Source organism: Lepisosteus oculatus, chromosome 4 (genome assembly GCF_040954835.1).
Source record: "Lepisosteus oculatus isolate fLepOcu1 chromosome 4, fLepOcu1.hap2, whole genome shotgun sequence".
Lineage (NCBI taxonomy): Eukaryota > Metazoa > Chordata > Actinopteri > Semionotiformes > Lepisosteidae > Lepisosteus > Lepisosteus oculatus.
The window spans coordinates 28,964,022-28,982,733 of NC_090699.1; the positions used below are offsets into that span (position 1 = coordinate 28,964,022).

The 18,712-nt window shown below is 41.8% G+C and overlaps 2 protein-coding genes across 3 annotated transcripts; one reads left to right on the forward strand and one right to left on the reverse strand.

Annotated features, from left to right (window-relative positions):
- Positions 1 to 701: 701 nt before the first annotated feature.
- Positions 702 to 15,489, reverse strand: nolc1 (nucleolar and coiled-body phosphoprotein 1). 2 transcript variants are annotated; one of them, XM_069189024.1, is made up of 14 exons: positions 15,346 to 15,489; positions 14,826 to 14,881; positions 14,184 to 14,317; positions 13,356 to 13,489; positions 13,122 to 13,242; positions 12,178 to 12,260; positions 11,231 to 11,372; positions 10,540 to 10,683; positions 9,950 to 10,033; positions 9,723 to 9,842; positions 7,572 to 9,026; positions 6,241 to 6,371; positions 5,420 to 5,503; positions 702 to 2,739 (listed from the first exon to the last, which is right to left on the reverse strand). In XM_069189024.1, exons 1-14 carry the CDS (start codon positions 15,454 to 15,456, stop codon positions 2,581 to 2,583), a joined length of 2,958 nt encoding a protein of 985 aa, XP_069045125.1. In that variant the 5' UTR covers positions 15,457 to 15,489; the 3' UTR covers positions 702 to 2,580. The 2 variants fall into 2 exon arrangements, with proteins under 2 accessions (XP_069045125.1, XP_069045126.1); XM_069189025.1 differs by having other exon boundaries at positions 2,650 to 2,739; positions 5,420 to 5,480.
- A 58-nt stretch (positions 15,490 to 15,547) lies between these two features.
- mrps6 (mitochondrial ribosomal protein S6) lies at positions 15,548 to 16,438 on the forward strand. The gene is made up of 2 exons (XM_006630544.3): positions 15,548 to 16,059; positions 16,346 to 16,438. The coding sequence occupies exon 1, from the start codon at positions 15,683 to 15,685 to the stop codon at positions 16,046 to 16,048; it is 366 nt and encodes a 121-aa protein (XP_006630607.2). The 5' UTR covers positions 15,548 to 15,682; the 3' UTR covers positions 16,049 to 16,059; positions 16,346 to 16,438.
- Positions 16,439 to 18,712: the final 2,274 nt, after the last annotated feature.

The window sequence follows — 18,712 nt, forward strand, 5'->3', positions numbered from 1 at the left end:
CAACCTAATTCCTGTGGAATTCATGCCCTGGTAGCATGGAAGCTTGGCAGCGTCTTCAACACCAGCTTTGGTAAACTGGTTACTGCCGCCCCTTTGTGGACACAAGGTGTTAGAGACAGGAAAGGCGGCACAGAACAGGGACAAGCCAGTGCATGTAGACGCTGGGAGCAGAATCAATGCACTCTGCTCACTACTTGTCTACCTTACCCAGAACACCTGCATTCCACTGCTGTTTTACAGGCCCTAGACAAATCAGAGATGGAAACTGTACTCTTGGAAAGTTCATCATTTTAAAATATTTTATATAAATTTCTACAAGTACCCAAACACATTAAATCCATTACTGTTGAGCAGGCTGTAATGATCTTTTTAGCACTGACAGCTTATGGGTAGAGGAGAGAAGACTGGGTCCTAATTAAGTCAATTCTTCAATTTTCTAAGAGCATTTGAGACGGGGAGAATCAGAGGTAGTTGCAGCTCTTGTATGGACTTGAGAAAACTAGACCCTCGATGCATTGTAATTGTGAACCTTTTAAATTGAACAAGTTAGGTTTTGTGCTTTGAGAATAAAAACATAACCTATTATTAAAACCTTTCAAAACAAGGGAGGAACCCTGAAACGTTCAACAATAGAGCTGTAACAGGAGTCTTCTTCACCTCCCAGCAATTTGCTCTACACATAATGCATTCACATAAAAAAGTCAGAAAGCACATACTCATTTTAATAAACTGAGGGAGGATTAATGAGAAAACAAAGAAGCACATTTAAACAGTCAGGTCTTTTAATTACAGTAACTAGTTTTTTTGTGCCTTCTTAGAAAAATAACCTGACATTATTCAATAAAATTATAAAGTTGTTAATATCACATCAGTGGCAAACAGAATCCCGGACAGAACAGTGTTACAATCCTGAAGAAATCTGTACACTGCAACTGGAAACTTTCAAATAAGAAACATCAAACATGGGAAAAGAGTAAAACTGCCTTCAACCCCTCAGTGCTGTAGAGCAGCAGATTTGGCTGGTCGCTTTTACATTAGGTACATTTTTAGAAGCCAATCAATTAGTTTAATGCAAATAAAAACCAGAAGTCTTGTGCATCATGGTCAGGCCACGAGGCCCCCTACTGTTCATCCGTGGAGCTGTAACATGTCTTTTTAACCTCTGCTTTCTTTTTGGAAGACCCAATCTACACCAGCTGTTAACAGTCTGCAGCATAAACTCTCACACCTTGGGTTTCAAAGTCTATTCCTGGATGGCTTAGGTATAGGCCTATAAGGCCAAAATGTCTCTAGGTTTTTGTTTCCACATAACTTAAATACTTAAATCTAATTATTTGTCACAATTATGGTCATTTTTTGGTCTTCATGCAGTGGAGACAATCCATAAAGCAAGATGACAAAACCGGAAATCAGTAGCCCTCGAAACCTGGCAAATTTTTTATTTTGCTCCACTCAGTGATCAAACAATCTTGTTTTCCTAGCCAAATATAGGATTTGTTTAAGATCTTCTCCAGTTGATAGCTCCAAACATTTACTTCACTAAAAGTAAAACCCAGAAGACACTACTAGGACATCCGGGAATTCAGATTAAGACCTGTCTTAGTGTGTTTCTAACAATTACAGACTGCAGAATATCATTTAGCAAAGGTCTGACATTATCACCCTCCCCTGAACAGCAATGTGCTGAATATCTTTCCAAATATACTTGAAGTAAGGTAATGATCAGGTGGCAACTTTACCACATTTATAAAATTTCCTGTGACCAATAAAACCTGAGATCACCCTTACTGCTCTACGAAAGGAGTCTTTTTTAATTTTCACAAGGGGTTAAAACAGCAAGAACTTGCATTGACTTCCTGGTGCAAAACCAGCATCCAGGATTTCATAAAGTTTGCCAGAACTCTATGAACTCATTCAAAACTGTGCTGGGAATTCTGAAGTGCCAAAAGCACAGGATTTCACCTGCATACAAATCTGATGTGATCTTAAGATGTATTTATATATGTGCATACTAATAATTATAATCACAAGCTCCTGAATTAAAATAAAAAACAACAAAACAATTTTACAAACTGTAAGCAACTGTTAGAAAATGAAAAACAAGCAATTCACTCAGACTTCACAGTTGTAAATTTTATCTTAAGAGAATATTTCATGGCCACCTGTTGGATGTTGATTGTTACTGCATCATGCTGAGACTCAAGGGGAGATGACAGCTGCAGTGATAATGCAGAGGGATCTCACAGAACACAGGACTCTCCCAGTTGCCTTCAGTGTCCTGCTCTGGTCTCCAGGGCCAAGATCCCACCTCTCAACTCACTAAGCAATATTCTGCAGTTTTAAAAGACGATCCTTTGTATGAATGTACCAAAAGATATGAAATAATCACTATACTGACATGAACCAGCTTCATGTTTCTCTTAGCCAAGGCAGTCCTAGCGGAGCTGGCCTGCAAAAGTGATAGGTCAGTACAGGACAACCTGGACTGCCCTGCGGGTCTTTATCAGGAGAGGAAGAGTCCATTTCCTCTAAAAGAAGAAGCAATGAAGAGAGAGAGGGACAAGGTGGATGACTGGGCACTCAGTCGCTTTCGAATTTGATGGAGTTGATGTTTGTGGAGATGATGCCGCCACGGTAGCTGCCACGTTTCTTCTTGGTCTTCTCGTGGCGGAATGATTTGCCCTTGGTGTACTTCAGCACTTGGTTAGCCTTCTGTCCCCAGTCCCCCTGGGCGCCCGCCTGTGAAGACACAAACCACACGCATGGTCAATCTCAGGAGAATTCAAGAGCACTGGACAGGGTAATCAACACTTCTGTACTGGGTCAAGGTGAGATATCTGATCACTGCACTCAAACAGGGCTCACCAATCCTGGTCCTGGAGAGCCACAAACCAGCAGGGTCATAGGTCACCCTTACATTATGAATTTCCAAGCTTGTGGACCAATTTTGTTTTGACCACTGAGGTAAGTGAGTTGTTCTATTAGGTGGTTTAGGGATTTGCCTTTCCAATCTCAACGCTCTGTAGTATTCAAGGGTCAAAAGGTGATTGTTCTTGACTTAACTGAAAGAATGAAATTCAAAACATTGATCAAAACAATGTTTCAAATTCTGTACCACTGATCAATTAAGCATGTCATATTGGAATGGTGTTCTCTAGGACCATTCCTACACTGAAATGTACAAATGTGCATTACCAGACAGGATGTAGGTATGCAATGATGATAGATGATATGAACGAAGGCTGGAAGGAATCCTAAAATTGTAGTGCACAAGACTAGGCTGTGCTGGGAGCATTCAGCATTGTTGTGCTTCACGCTATTTTCATCACTCTGCAACACTGTGTGAACAGCACTGCTTAAAGCAGCCTATTCTACAACACATGCACTGAACATCAATTTGCTAGAGCTAGTTAACTGCTGGCACTAACCATGATGAATGTGCTATAGCCAGATGCATGGCAAATTCAAATTAGGCAAACAGCATTTTTATTTGAGTCCACTAGATGACGGATGTATATACAATTGCACCCTGTTATGTGTTGGACATTCAAAAAGAGCCATAAAGCAAACTAATTTTCCCCAAAAGGATTAATTTTCTTAATTTCATAACTACATAAAGCAGATTAAAGCAATTTTCCTTTGATGTTTTATGCAAAATATTAAATGTAGTACTGAAGGCATTATATATATATAATGCAAGAAATTGTATATGGCTAATAAAGTGATCTTATATAGAACTGCATATACATTGGACATTTTAAATTCATTAATATTGTATGGCAATATACACAGTGCGTTAGAACAGGGGTTTTCAACCTTTTTTAAGAATTGTTATCCCTCTGTTTAAAGGTTTCATCATGTACTACATTAAATATTTTTAGTTGCAAATGGCAAGCAGCACTTTCACTGCTTTTTCTAATAAGCTGCAGATATTTAGATCCTACATCCAACCAAAACATGAGGTGTTTTGTCGACAGCTCTCAAAAGTCTACCACAAAAGGCTGTCATTGTTCAACTAGATCAATTTGTCAAACTGTGCAGCATTTCCTTACCAGTGCTGTTTGTAAAGGGATCTCAGATACAATCGCAATCCATTTGTACTAATTTTTCCATTTCACTAAAATACGTATTGAACAGAGCAACAAGCTCTGTTAAGTGGCCAGTTACTACATCTGAAATATCAGCAACCTCTGAAGCACCATCATTTAATTCAGTTAGGGAAGGAAACAGATGTTACTGGCATGCTTACACTTTTCTGTTTTGGTGGTGGATCCTTGAATTTTGTTACACAGACCCATCACATTGCAAATAACAAAAACGCATGATTTCAGAGGTCTGGTTTTCGTAGTTAGGTTTTACAACCAAGGTTTGACCAAATGTTTAATTCAAGGCTCTGGCTTTTTGATGCCAGTGCTTCTCTGTGTAAAACGCATTGGGTTGAAACATTGTGAAACTTGTTGTATACTCACAATAAGCCAACATTTTCTGCCCATCATACCCATTGGCTACAAAGGCCATTTGCATTTGTGTACTGCTTCAGCACTTCAAATGTTCTCTTCTTGTTCATGTTGGCAGTGCAACAGAGACAACAGAGATAATCTTTAACCAACTTACTGTCCCAAATGTAATGAACACATACAGCTGAGCCCCAGTTTCCAGTGCCTGTAGATTCATCTACCTTAAATGCATTTCATTATACTTTGATTCAGTTGCACCTCATTATCTTTTGACAAACAACAAACAAATCTGCTGGGTGAAAGGGGTATCTTTTTAACCTTTTTTGCTTACTCATTGCCAAAAAGTGCTGTACATGTCTAGTAATGAATGTTTCTTGGATTGTATGTGTTTTCTTGCAATTTGTAGTCATGAGTGACATCAGATATGAAACCTTCAGGATACTTTTACTGACTAGGTCACCTCTTTTTGGCATTTGAAACATTTGAGCCATCAGCTAAAATATTCAGTTAATTTTCTAAACCAACCTGTGGTGCTCTGTTTCCAGGTGTCTTTTAAACAGACAGAATCATACACTCATTGGAGAGATTTTCCAAGCAGATAACACATTTTGGTTTGGAATTCTGATTGGGGCCAACATAAGTAAATCTAAATATGAACCATTGTACTTATGAGATTTCTATTGTCCAGAATTTTCTGTAAATCATTTTCCCCCCACTTTTCTCTTTCCCGTGTCATACATCCTTTTTAATTACAGAACTGCACCCTAGCTAAATACTTAACCCATTCAAAATGGAAAACCAAACATTTCTAAAAAACATTTAACAGTACTCAGTGGAAGAGTTTATCTGAAAATACCAAAATGTACAATTACACATTTTCAATTTGAATGAAACAAAAACGTCTGATTTCTGTGTACGTAAATGCTGAGTTTTTATGATAAACAGATGAAGACTCTCCTTACCTTTGCGTCAAATGAGTTGTTGGAGAGTCGAGGATCAACTTCAATCTCTTCGTCTCTTACTCTACGGAAAGGAGCATTGGTTGTCTTTAGAGAACACACAGAGAGAAAAGAGAGACATACTTTTTATTCATTTTGCCTCAAGACAGCAAGTAAATCCCAAACAAAAACTTGCTGAACTTTTAATCCAGCTTTACAAAACACCATGCAATCAACGTGGCTGAAAGTTTGGGATGTACAGCATGTCAGAGAGCTCATATTGAAACCCTGAGACCTGCACATGGAAAGCTGACATTGCACCTAGTGTTCAGTTAGTGTTACAGTTCAAATATAGTATCTTATTAATCTGAGGGTAAATTAAAAATCAATTTCTTACTTTATATAATAAGGTATATATATATATTATAATTGTAAAAGGTAATTTTAAAATTTTAAAAGGTAAGGTGAAGGTAATTTTCTTACCTTTATCAATAATTATAATAAACGGTGTCCCTGAGAGTTCTCATAGAGCTGCAGAGGCTAACTATTTATATGAGCTGATTCCAGATGGAGAAATGTATAGCTGTAGTCTGTGGCTCATACTAGGTCACTATTAAAGTGCGGTTTTTACTAGAATTGTAACATTGTAACTGTAACCTTTAACTCAAGATGACATTAAATGTGAAACTAATTTAATGTCAATTATCAACAACAAACACATTTTTGTAAACTTGGGATCCAAACCTTGGGTTTGGATTTGAAACAAAATCTATATTTTTTTAACCAGTCAGCTGTCTTCACTCTACTGCAGCCAATGGCTTCCTGCCATTCCCAGAACACAGTACCTTCTGCTTGGCCTTGGGAAAAGAGTGTGGTGTCGATGCTGTAAGTTTGTTGGCCTTTGGGGTTTTACTCTCCTCCTCATGTTTGCTCTCGGATGAAGACTCTTCATCTCTCTTCCTCTTTGCTGCAGTGCCTATCCATAAGAGAGAAAAAAGGACAAACGTTTTATCTTTTTATATTATTCCCTAAAACATCCAAATTGCATTCCCTGTTCATTAGGGACATCAGTCAAAGTTCCCAAATGGTTTGGTTTCCATCGCGTGGCTCTTGAGCCTGTTGCTCAGGGGATGGGTATACCCGTGGCAACTACAGTCTTTGTCTATTAAGAAGATCATGCAGTACAACATAATGAGTAGCGTAACCTAAGGTTTTGTAGAAAGCAGTGAAGACAATTAACTACCTTTACCAAGTTAAAAAATATTGAAAGGCTATGAAATAGTTTTGGCAGCAAATACACTACAATATGAAATCAGAAAGGCAGAATCAAGCCTCTTCCCAAACTAAAAAAATAATGTCATCCTTTGATATATGCATGTAAGTTGTTATATATCATCAATATAAAAAAACACATAAAAGAACCAATATACCCTACTTGTCATCAGAACAGCACCTTCTTGCCTCCTGTATGTTGGGGGCTGCAAGAAGTCAGGACAGTGTTGATCACCGTCTGGGGTGCTGAGAGCCCCTTATAAGCCGGGAACAGCTTAAAGTCAAACAGCCCATGTATGATGGGCTATATTCTGGGAGATCAAAGGTCATGACACCTTGTCAACATCAATGGGAACATTCAAGAGGAATAGTTTTGGCAGGAGTGTCAAGTAACCTGTACAAGACACACTATTGATCGAATTGTAGGACCTCACTAACTTTCAGGCTCATCCTGATAATGCATGACTCAAGCAGGCCAACGCACATCCTCGTGCTGCTCCTGTAGCAAGGGCTTTCTTCTGAGTTGAGAATGTGACAGTTATGCCATGAATGCTGTATTTCCTGTACTGCAGTACTCAGCCCTGAGCCTGAACTGAACATGTATGCATGAGTTGGGATGTATGACATCCATGGCTGGACAAAGATCCATGTTCACAAGAGGAATGTGTTAGAATCTGCTTTAAAGAATGGTGGCCACACACACAACTAGCCTGTGAATTTACACGATCACATCACTTCAATAAAAGTTCACTGCGCTGGCTATAAAAGCTATTTTGTAAATTTCCTAGTAATACTTTTGTGAATGTGTTGCAGTTATAAGCGATATTTCTACTGATGCCCAGCTTGGGTAAAATGCTCTGGGGAGTGTCCATGCACTACATACTGTAAATGCAAAACTGATTACCATTAGCGGCTGGCTCTGCTTTCTCCTCCTCCGATGAAGAGCTGCTCTCCGCTTTCTTTTTGGCCGCCTTGGGAGTCGTTTGGGCTTTCTTGGTGGCTGTGGAGTTAACCACAGAAGCTGCTGGTTTTCCCGTCTTCTTCTGTCCTTCAGGCTCAGAGTCCGAGCTGCTCTCACTGGAGGAGGAATCTGCTGTTTTCTTGGCAGAAGTTGGTGTTTTCACCATGCCTGTTGTCTTGGGGACTGCAGGTTTCCCATTGGGCTGCGCAGGCTTGGTGCAAGCCTTCGCTTTTTCAGCCTCTGAGTCAGAGCTGTCAGATGTATCCGAGCTGCTGCTCTCCTGCTTCTTTTTAGCCCCGGCAGGTGTGCCTTTGGCTGGAACGGTCTTTGCAGGTGTGACTTTCTTTGCAGCACTAGGAGTTTGGGGAGCTGCCTTCTTCTTTGTAGCCTCTTCCTCTTCCTCACTAGAGCTGTCAGAGGAGCTGCTGCTCTCCTGCTTCTTTTTAGCCCCAGTAGGTGTGCCTTTGACTAGAACGGTCTTTGCAGGTGTGACTTTCTTTGCAGCACTAGGAGTTTGGGGAGCTGCCTTCTTCTTTGTAGCCTCTTCCTCACTAGAGCTGTCAGAGGAGCTGCTGCTCTCCTGTTTCTTTTTAGCCCCTGCAGGTGTGCCTTTGGCTGGAACGGTCTTTGCAGGTGTGACTTTCTTTGCAGCACTAGGAGTTTGGGGAGCTGCCTTCTTCTTTGTAGCCTCTTCCTCTTCCTCACTAGAGCTGTCAGAGGAGCTGCTGCTCTCCTGTTTCTTTTTAGTCCCGGCAGGTGTGCCTTTGGTTGGAACCGTCTTTGCAGGTGTGACTTTCTTTGTGGCACCAGGAGTTTGAGGAGCTGCCTTCTTAGTGGCTTCTTCCTCTTCCTCACTAGAGCTGTCAGAGGAGCTGCTGCTCTCCTGCTTCTTTTTTGCCCCGGTAGGTGTGCCTTTGGCTGGAACCGTCTTTGCAGGCGTGAGTTTACTAGCAGTACCAGGAGTTTGGGGAGCTGCCTTCTTCTTTGGTGCCTCCTCCTCCTCACTGGAACTGTCAGAGGAGCTGCTGCTGGACTCAGCCTTCTTGGTGGCTGCAGGAGTTTTCACTGGTGCCGACTTGACCTTCTTCGCCTGGGTTTCTTCTTCTTCAGAAGAGCTATCGGAGCCTGAGCTGCTCTCAGCAGGTGCGGCCGCCTTTCCAGCAGCTGGGACTGCCTTCCCAGCTGGTGTGGATGGTTTAGACCCTCTTTTGGAGGCAGCAGGTTTGCTGGTGGCTGTTTTTTTTGACTTCTCATCCTCCGAGTCACTGTCTGAATCTGAGCTGCTGCTATCTGCCTTCTTTGTAGCTACAGCTGGGGATTTAGCGCTGGGGGTTGTGGACTTAGGAACAGGTTTTGCAGCTGGCTTTGCCGAGGCCTCATCCTCAGAGCTCTCAGAGTCTGCGCAGAAAAAAGCACCCGTAACAAACACGGACACACACTTGGCACAACACAGTCTCAAATCCTTATATATATATATACACGATTCACTCAGACTCAAGAGCAGTTCCCAACAGACACACTCCAGCAGGGATTTCCAATGACTGTTAACACACCCACACGTCTACTCCACTGCAGGATCTTGGTTCAGGAAGCCCTTACACTGCTTGATAAACTGATAATTAAACCACACAACTAGGGAGTTGCATGTACCCACGTTCTACACTAGAAAAAACTAAAGGATTCATATTCAGGCACGCATTTACTACCATCTTTTGGGCTGACAAGTCCTACATTCCTACATACAAAGACATCTGAAGTTCAGGTCTCTGAAGAATACAAACATTCAGCTTAGTCTCTAATGATATATAAATCTATAAAGATGTGCTGAATTTGTAAATTAGAATTTCAGGATTTCAGGATCTACCTGGATTAGGTTATTATAAACTTTTTTGTTATAGTATTTTGTTCATAGTTAGCTGAAATAAAGAAAAATGACAAATTGTATGCTGACAGTTAGTGGAATAAAGATGCAGGAAAAGAAAGAGTATTTAATGCCAACTTTAGATCACAATCTTCAGTAACTTGAGTCATTACCATAGAAATCGAACACTTATTGATCTAACCCCCAAGGTAGAGGCTCTGTCCCTTTCTCACCTGAGCTGTCAGAGGAGGAGTCCTTCTTGGCTGGAGGTGTCTTTACAGATGCAGGCTTTGCTGGCGTCACCTTAGCAACAGGCTTCTTCTGTGCAGCTTTCTCCTCTTCTGAGCTGGAATCTGACAGAGCAAGCAAAAAAAAAAAAGAGTAGGAGTGCCCGCTGGAGAAAGTGCTCAAGAGGGAATACAGTAGGAACAAGAATCAGAGAGAAGACTCTAAGGCTCACCTGAGCTGTCTGAGCTGGACTCTGCCTTCTTGCTGGCTGCTGCTTTAGGTGTGGAGGATGCAGACTTCACAGGGGGTGTTTTAGCTGGAGAAACAAAGAAAAGTTAGAAATGTGTGAACAAACAGGGAAGGTTGGACAATGTGCTGTGCGGGCTGGTAATTCATTGTGCTGCAGATTATCCATTAGAAATCTCCCACTAATTTCACAATTACAAGGCTCTGATCTTTTGGACAACTAAGGTTATGGTATTAGAAACAAAACATACACTTTGCATTATGTAGCTGAATTTATGTTTTTACACTCCCCTTTACACTCAGACGCATACAGATAGACTTAGGGTGAAAACCTATAACAGGACGTTCTACTATGCTGCTGGTGAACTCACTGCCAGAGCAGACCTCAGCACTGACTACAATAGGCAGACAGATGTCAGACACATAAAAGAAAACCTGGCTACTTTGAATTAGCCATAACACTAACCTCAATCCAACTATGTCTGCAGAGAGTTTGTCGGACATTGCTGTCCGCTACAGCAAGGCCCATCAAAGTGCCTCAATGTTAACAGGGAGTGGGCTGTAGGGAGCACTGACCTGCAGGTTTCTTAATCTTCGCCTCCTCATCACTACTGTCCTCACTGCTGTCCGACGAGTCACTGCTCTGGGCCTTGGCACCCCCTACTGGAGCAGATGACTTCTGCCCTTTGGTGGAAGGGGGAGGGACGGCACTGTATAGCCCTGTTAGGAAAACAAAACCCACCAATGAGAGGAAGCTATCTAATTCATGTGGCTACTAATAACTAAGGATCTCAGCCTGGTTTCTCTTCGAGCAATAGCTGGACATTGGTTTTGACAAGATGGCTAAATCTTCAGCAAATGCCTGCAATTTCAGTTTCAGCTATTGACATTCCGTACTGATAAAATCAGGCATTTAATATTATCAGGCAAGGTTAATATTACTGACGAGCTGTAAAGAAACAAAAGAGAAACCACATTTGTCATTTCCATCTTTAATGCCTCTGCAAAGATTACCGTATACTGTAGAACCACAAGAACAAATTTATCAAAACCAAATCTATAAACCTGTGGATTTATGTAAAAGAATATGGGCTTAAGGAAGTTGGCTTTAAAAATGCAAAGGTATTACAAAGAAATAAAAATCAGCGTTCGAGTAAGTCACAGCGTACAACTTCAGCAGCCTCCGGTTCACAAGCGTACAACATCAGCAAACACAGTGAAGCTCTGCGATATAATAAGGTATATGTACACAGCAAGAAGACCTTACCAGGTTTGGGTTTCTTGCTTGGGGGAGCACCCTTCTCATCCCCAGAGGAAGAGTCCTCCTCGCTGCTGGACTTGGCATCACCCCGCTTGGCTGGGGCAGTGGTCTTTACAGCTGGGGCCTTTGCAGGAGGCTTGGCGGGCTTCTGTGAGGGGAAACATTTAACACTCCATCATAACAGTAGTGTTCAAGAAGCAGACCATCACATAATTCTTCATACTGAACGCACCATAGTACTAGCTAGATCCGCCCTGTCTGTGTGCATCTGTGTGAGGAGTTTCGATGAAATGACGTATCTTTACACAAAAACATACACAATGTTACCCTTACAACTTGAAATATCCTGCCATCTTGTTGACATTTGATGACCACGGTCCACAGACACGTTAAATGATATACTGCTGCTCTAATACCATAAGAGCTACCAAGTTTGGTTCCTACAACACAAGAACAGCCCTTCTGCCTTTCATGAAATACTCAGGAGGACCAACAAGGCGTAATTGCCAACAGGAATACATGACCCTCACACCAAAATCAACCAACATCAACTTCTCTTGAAGGCAAACACTAAGCAAGAAATCCTTCCACACCCAACCTGAGACCAAACTAACAATGCTGGCCACCTCCCTCAGCAATGCTGTATAAACCAACAGCAGCCTGCATTTAACCACCACCCAATTCCTGGATGTAGTGCCCACATCTTTTGTCAAAGATGCCACTGGTAGCCTGGTCACAAGCTGGCATGCAACACTGTCTATGTTACATTTTTTACATAACCATTCATAAATTGCTTTATTTAGTAGAAAGCTGCTTCTCCTAATGTTTAATAAGAGAGGTTTCAGGCTTTCGCACACCATGACCAATCGCTCCTTTTAATGAAAGCATGAACAGGAGCACAGACGTACAGTGTGAAATCTGCATCAGGACTCCACAACAGCAGCCAGACTCACCTTGGCTGGTTTCTCGTCCTCGGAGTCACTGGAACTGTCGCCGCTGCTCTCCTGCCCCTTCCTGGAGGCGACGACCTTGACCTCTTCAGAGATAGGAATAAAACCGCATCAGTCATGGGCTTGACAAGTACGCTGCCCCTGCTCATTAACTACAGACCAGCAGTCTGCTTGGGACTCCCGACAGTCCTCGCACACTGCCCTCACTCTCCATCTGCAAAGGCAGCAGCATTACTGATAGCAATCAACATGATTAATTGCACTTCCAAATGTAGTTAGGTCTTAATGAAGGGTGTTAGTGCCATGTCTGTTGAAAAGATACTGGAAGATGATAAAGGTGAGACAGTGAGCATTAATCTTAACAGTTTCCTACAGAATCAATAAAAGAAGTCAGTCTATGTTACAATGCTGCAGCTGAAGATCTACAGTATGCTCTAAGAGTGGTTTGGGGGGGATCTTCAGCCCTGGACAACCACTAACAATCCAGATATGTCACCAAATCAGCACTTAGTCATTAGACTGCTTAACATTTAAAAAGACACATTCCAGGACCAAACCAAGATGGAAATTACAAATATTGCACCAGTACTCTGTGATTAAGTTTTTTCCTGATGTTTGTTAATGCTTCACTGAGCCACTTTATCCCAGTTTATTCAGCATTAATGAGAAAGATAATACAAGACACCCTTTGGATTGGGCACTAGTTCCACTGCTACATAACATCCAGCATCACTGAAACCCATTTACACTACATGCTGGACAATCAGAATAAAAGCATGTTGTCTCAACAAAAGCATATCGGGAGCCTGAAACTGAAAGACACTGTTTATTCCTTCAGAGCTCTGACCTGTGTCTGCAATGATTTTTTTAGAGAAAACAAGACGTCAATAATGAGTCCCCAGCACCGGAGCTGGAGAACACTGCAATAAGGGATAGGTAGGGGGTACCAGTTTTTGCAGGGGGCTTGGTGACCCCTTCCTCTTCTGAGTCCGACTCCTCACTGCTGGAGCTGGTGTCTTTCTTTCTGCCTGCGGCCTGGGGGCTCTTTGAGGGGGTCTTCACAGGGGGCTGTCAGCAGGAATGGGATATGTAAGGTGAGAGGTTACAGATGTAAAGAGGCTGACAGTCAAACCGCTCACCTACTACGGTTTCTTTCGAGCAGACTGATGGCACCTGCTCACCTTGGCTGGGGTTGCCTTCTTTGTCTTTTCCTCTTCCTCGGACTCCGAGTCGCTGGAGTCTTCGCTGCTGCTGGACTTTGCCTTCTTTGCTGCTGCCGGTTTCTTTGTAGGTACTGCGGCTGGAGACTTTTTCACTGAAACGCAGTGGACAGGGCTCAGCACACACCACCTCCAGGTGCGGGGCACTGGATCAATTTTTATTTTCCAGGGGCCCCTCTCTCCCTTGCAAAAATAGCCCCAGAGCCCTGTCTGTTTTTGCATGACATAGAATCTGGGCACTAATTAAATACTGAGACATAGGACGTATAAAAAGCAGACACATGGCCAGGTGTGTCATTCACTGTGCTCTAGGCACTGGGAAGAGAGAATAAAGAACAGTGTTCTCTTTAACAGATGTCGTCTTATATTCCACAGCTGCCATTATAGAGAGTAACACTCGCACCAAAAAAACAGACTTTATGGATCTAGAACAGGTTCTATCTACCTAAATATAACATCAATCCAGGAAATAAGGTCAGTGGTCTTTGGAGCTTGTTGCTTTTATGAATAGAAATTTCAATGAAGCACGCACACAGGGGAATAAGACCCTCACTGTACAGAAGTCTGACCCATTTCAGGCTTTATAGAATGTAGGCTCTTAAAAAAGTCAAAGGCGAGTGACAGAGGTCTCCAGATCGTGACATTTTCTGAAGAAGATTACGTTTTTCTATTGATCTTCATCACTGCAACGGCCATAAAAAGATGAAGCTCTGCAATGAGGCTCTTATAGACTACACACATGTTCAAAGGCAACCCAGTACAAAAACCCCGGGCAGCCACTGGCTGTACCTGCAGGCGTCTTCTTGGTAGCATCTGCCTCCTCTTCACTGGATGAGTCCTCACTGCTTGAGCTCTCTGCCTCCTTTGCCTTCTTGGCAGCTGGGCCATTGGGTGCCAATTTCCTCTTTTTGGTCTCTGGAGACCTAAGGAAACAAGTTGCATCATGGTGCAACCCTTCATCTTGTTTTTTTTTGTGCATCATTGATCACAAAAAAACTCAATTCTGAGCTGCGGAAGCACCTCATAAAAAAGGACTGAACAACACTTTAATCTTGTCAAAAGCTATAATATTACTTAGGGCTAAAAACTGACATCATCATGCTTCACCACTACAGACGGGGACAGAAGTTGGCAAATCTTTTATCACAGTGCTTTATAAATTTGTTAGCAGTTCCAATTAGCTGCACCGAAACTGCACTTTGTGACAGTACAAAATACATATACACAGGATGTGATCTATTCAAACTTCCTACATTCTAACAGGTTGCACTCTCATCGTCTTCCGCACAGCATCCTTCTAAACTCCGGAAACTTTGGTTCCCACTTTCCCGTGGCCAAACTCGCCACCTAATTCACGCCCAAGGGAAAACTGGGCGCTCCGAGTCTCTTCAGTAACAACCGAGCACAACACACGAGAGAGCGTATACTCACTTCACCCAAAAGTTAAAAATGTCCAACAGACCAGCTTCTTGAGGGTCCTGAGGTTTCTGTGAAAGTAAAAAATAGCCAAATAATATATAAGAAAACTGTAAAAATATTCAGGTTTCTTTTTAAGCACAGGTACCGGTAAGTGTGTTGTATTTGAACAGCATAAACAACAAGTGAAGTAACGGAATCATAGTTTTTTTAACACTTTAGAATCTATTATTTAATTAATAAAACCTTTCCCTGGAGAACTATTTTAAATCATTTTATTGGTGCCATAATTACATCCAATGGTGCTTTCATTAAAATATAAAATACAGGAAACTAATAAACACATAGTCGTTACAAGAAAAACATATTTATATAAATGAATACCCCACTGTGATCCCCCAAACCTCTCACACACGTGTACTGGAGGTGGAACAAGCCAAGACTCGACATCCTAAAGCTTTACTAAGTCATAAGCCCTGTACACACTAAATCTGCTCCTTCTAAAGCAAAACCCTTTCTCGCAATAGTCACTCACCACTTTCGTCTTCTTCAGGAACTCCTGAGCTGCCTTGGAGAATTTATTCTCCAGGAGAAAAGAGTAAACATGCTTGTAAAGATCGCTGGGCACCGACGACTGCTCCGCCATCTTTTGGCTCCACTCGTGTAAAAAGGAAGACTCAAGAGCACAGCGGGTAGACACATGGGAGCAGTAACTGTGTCGCAAAGGAAACGCGTCACGGGAAGACGTATGGGGGACTCCCCTATTTAAAAGAGCGTTAGTGGGGAGTGTGTGTCCTTGCGGTCTGAGGATATGGATTGATTCATCATAAAATCCGTGTTTTTATAAAAATAGATATAATATATACTTGAAAATGCCTAGGTACGAGCTGGCCTTGATATTGAAGGCCATGCAGAGGCCTGAGACTAAAGCAGTTCTGCGGCGCACGGTAGAGACGCTGTTGGAGAGAGGAGCTGTGGTGCGGGAGCTGCAGAGTCTGGGCGAGAGGACGCTACCGTACAAGATCTCCAAGCACAACATGAGACACACGCGTGGCGGGTACTTCCTGGTGGACTTCCACGCCGCCCCGAGCGAGATCCCCTCGCTGCTAGATCACCTGGAGCGGGACGTTGACGTGGTGCGGCCCACTGTTGTGCGGAAAGATGAGCAGCGAAACGTAGAACCGTGCGCCGGGTTGGAAACGGGCCTCGGCGAAAGTAGGCCTCTCCACAAGAGATGAGCGTTTGGCCGGTGGGTTTACTTGCTGATGAATTGTGCTCGCCTGTCGATAAGGGTGTAGTCGTGTGTCCCAAGGTTGCGCCAGTTAATGTAATTGTTGATTCGGATGTGTGTGGTGTGTGTGCGTCGGTGTTTGTGCACCTGTTTTGCTGTAGCTTCTTTGACACTGAAGCTGTGTAAATCTTTTCTTTATTTTAGTTTGTGTGAATACCAGTATTAAGATAGAACTGCGTCGCTTTCATCAGTGAATTAGACCGACGTGTGGTCAGCTCCATAATCGTTCTCTCTTCTTTTCCAGCCCAGCCATATATGGGGATGTACAGCCGGCACCGACCAAGATCTACAGAACGCATTGTATATACGTTACATAATAAACAAATGATTTTCTTAATTGTTGTTATGCTTTCTAGTAGTAAGAAACCTTGGTACAATTAAGGGACAGTGTAAATTTCTTGTAAATTTCTATGTATTCTGGAAGTGAAGGAAAAACTATCAATGAATGGTGTAGGAATGCCAGCAGTGTGGGTGTCAGTTCCTATACTACTGAAGGAACTTCAGTTTTTATTCCAGTTTCAGGCTTATTAACCCTATTGATCCATTTGACATCATAATCAAATGTACAACACATTTAATTAACAACACTTGGGGAAAGCTGCATATTTTTTTCTTTCCAAGGAGGGTGGCGGTGACCAAAATAATTAGGCATGCTAAATGAAATGGAGCTTGGATTGAATGAAACCATGGAGGTGCTGCAGCCCTCTAAGAATTGAGTTAAGCAATCCTGCTTTACAGTAAGACTGTCAGATAAACTGTGCAAAGCACTTCAGAGTGAACACAACTTTCAGAAGCAGAACCATTACATGGTTTATAATCTCTTGTTTGTGCCTGCTGCATCATTAGTGGATTGTTGAAGAAAATAATTTTTCTCTGGCTTCGGATCCCTTGAGATCTAATCTTTGGAAGGTGGTCATCTTTACTATGATAGATTCTTTTTAAAATACAAGCTTGATTTGCAGTAAAATAAAAACATTGAATAATAGGTATATTGTTATTCAGGATTATGTAAATACCTTACATGAACCCTATAGTTTGTATGAAATCCATCACCTTTTTATGAGCTTCCATTCATACTTTCTTTTATTTCAATCCTATTGCGTTCAACATAAATGAGTCCATAAGCGCTGGAGTGGTACCAAAGGCCTTTAAAATGGCTGCAGTTATCCCTGTGCAGAAAATAAATAAGGCCCTGGACTGTCTAAGGACTTTTTGCCCTGTTTCCAACCTACCTTATCTCGTAAAAAAAAATAGGATTTGCTTTTGAAATTTAATTAAACACCCATTTAATTTCAAACAACCTCTTTGAAATCGTTTCAGACAGTCACACAGCACATTACTAATGATCTTATGGCTGTGTGTGTGTGGTGTGTCATGTGCGTTGGTCTTTATGTGCAACTGTTTCTTACCGATTCTGGTTTTGCTGTGCTTATTCTCCTAGGTTTTAGTTCTGCCTTTTTTCGCAACATCTTACTTTCCGGATTTGAGACTGTTTGGTTTTTCTGACATTGTTCTTAAATGGTTCAACTCTAAATAATTGCTGACATTTTGTCTCTCTTAGGGGTTTCAGTTCTGATGTTGGGTTAATGTTCCTCAGGACTTGATACTGGTCCCCCTACTATTCCGTATTTACATGTTCCTATGTGGCCAGTCATTAAAATCGCATGGTCTGAATTATCATGCCTATGGTACTCAAATCTACATCTGTACCAAACATGACAGTGAAACACTGGCTTTTTCTGCACTTTCTAATTGTAGTTCTGACATAAAATCCTGGATGACTCTAAATTTCCTTCATTTAAACTGCTACAAGACGGAAGTCATACTTTAGGCATCTACCATCAACTGTCTAAAGCCAATGCAGTAACCCTATCTGTGGATGGCACTGTGCTTGAATTTCAATCTCAATTGAAGACCTTGGAGGTGATATGTGATCCAGGCTTGATGTCTGACCCACATGTGCAAAATATTGTAAAAACATCATTCTTCATCTCAGAAATATTGCCAGACAATTGTCCTATGTTGTCTGTGTAGCAGAAAAGCTGGTCAACGTGTTTCCCTTTTCTAGAATTGATTACTACAGTCCCTTACTCAATCCCCTACGCACTGAACAAACTTCAATGTTTTCAAAACTGGGTAACCAGAATCCTGACCATGTTGCATTCAAGTGATTACATTACTCCTGTCCTGAAATCCTTGCACTGGTTTCCTTTCAGGTTTTGTGTTGGCTTCAAAATTGTCATGCTCACCTGTAAGGCTCTTAATAACTTGGCACTTCAATACCTTCTGTTTGTCCTCAAAACGTATCTACTGTAATACTATAGGTGACATGGTGACATATCTCCTATCTTTGTTACTGTTTTCTTTTAACTTTTTTTATTTTCCTGTAAACCATTTTGAGAAAGTCATTTTAAAAATTTCTGTATTAAATAACATCATCTTCTTCTTCTTCTTCTCCTTGAGTGTTACTTTGTTCCTTCTTTTTGCCTCAGTTACTTAAGTTTACTTTCTGTTGGATTGCAAGATGGGTCTGTGTCTTGGAGGACAGTATTAGACCTTGCAGTTTTTTAAATTTCCCTTTTAGCAGGGGAAAGTATAAAAATGAAGGTCT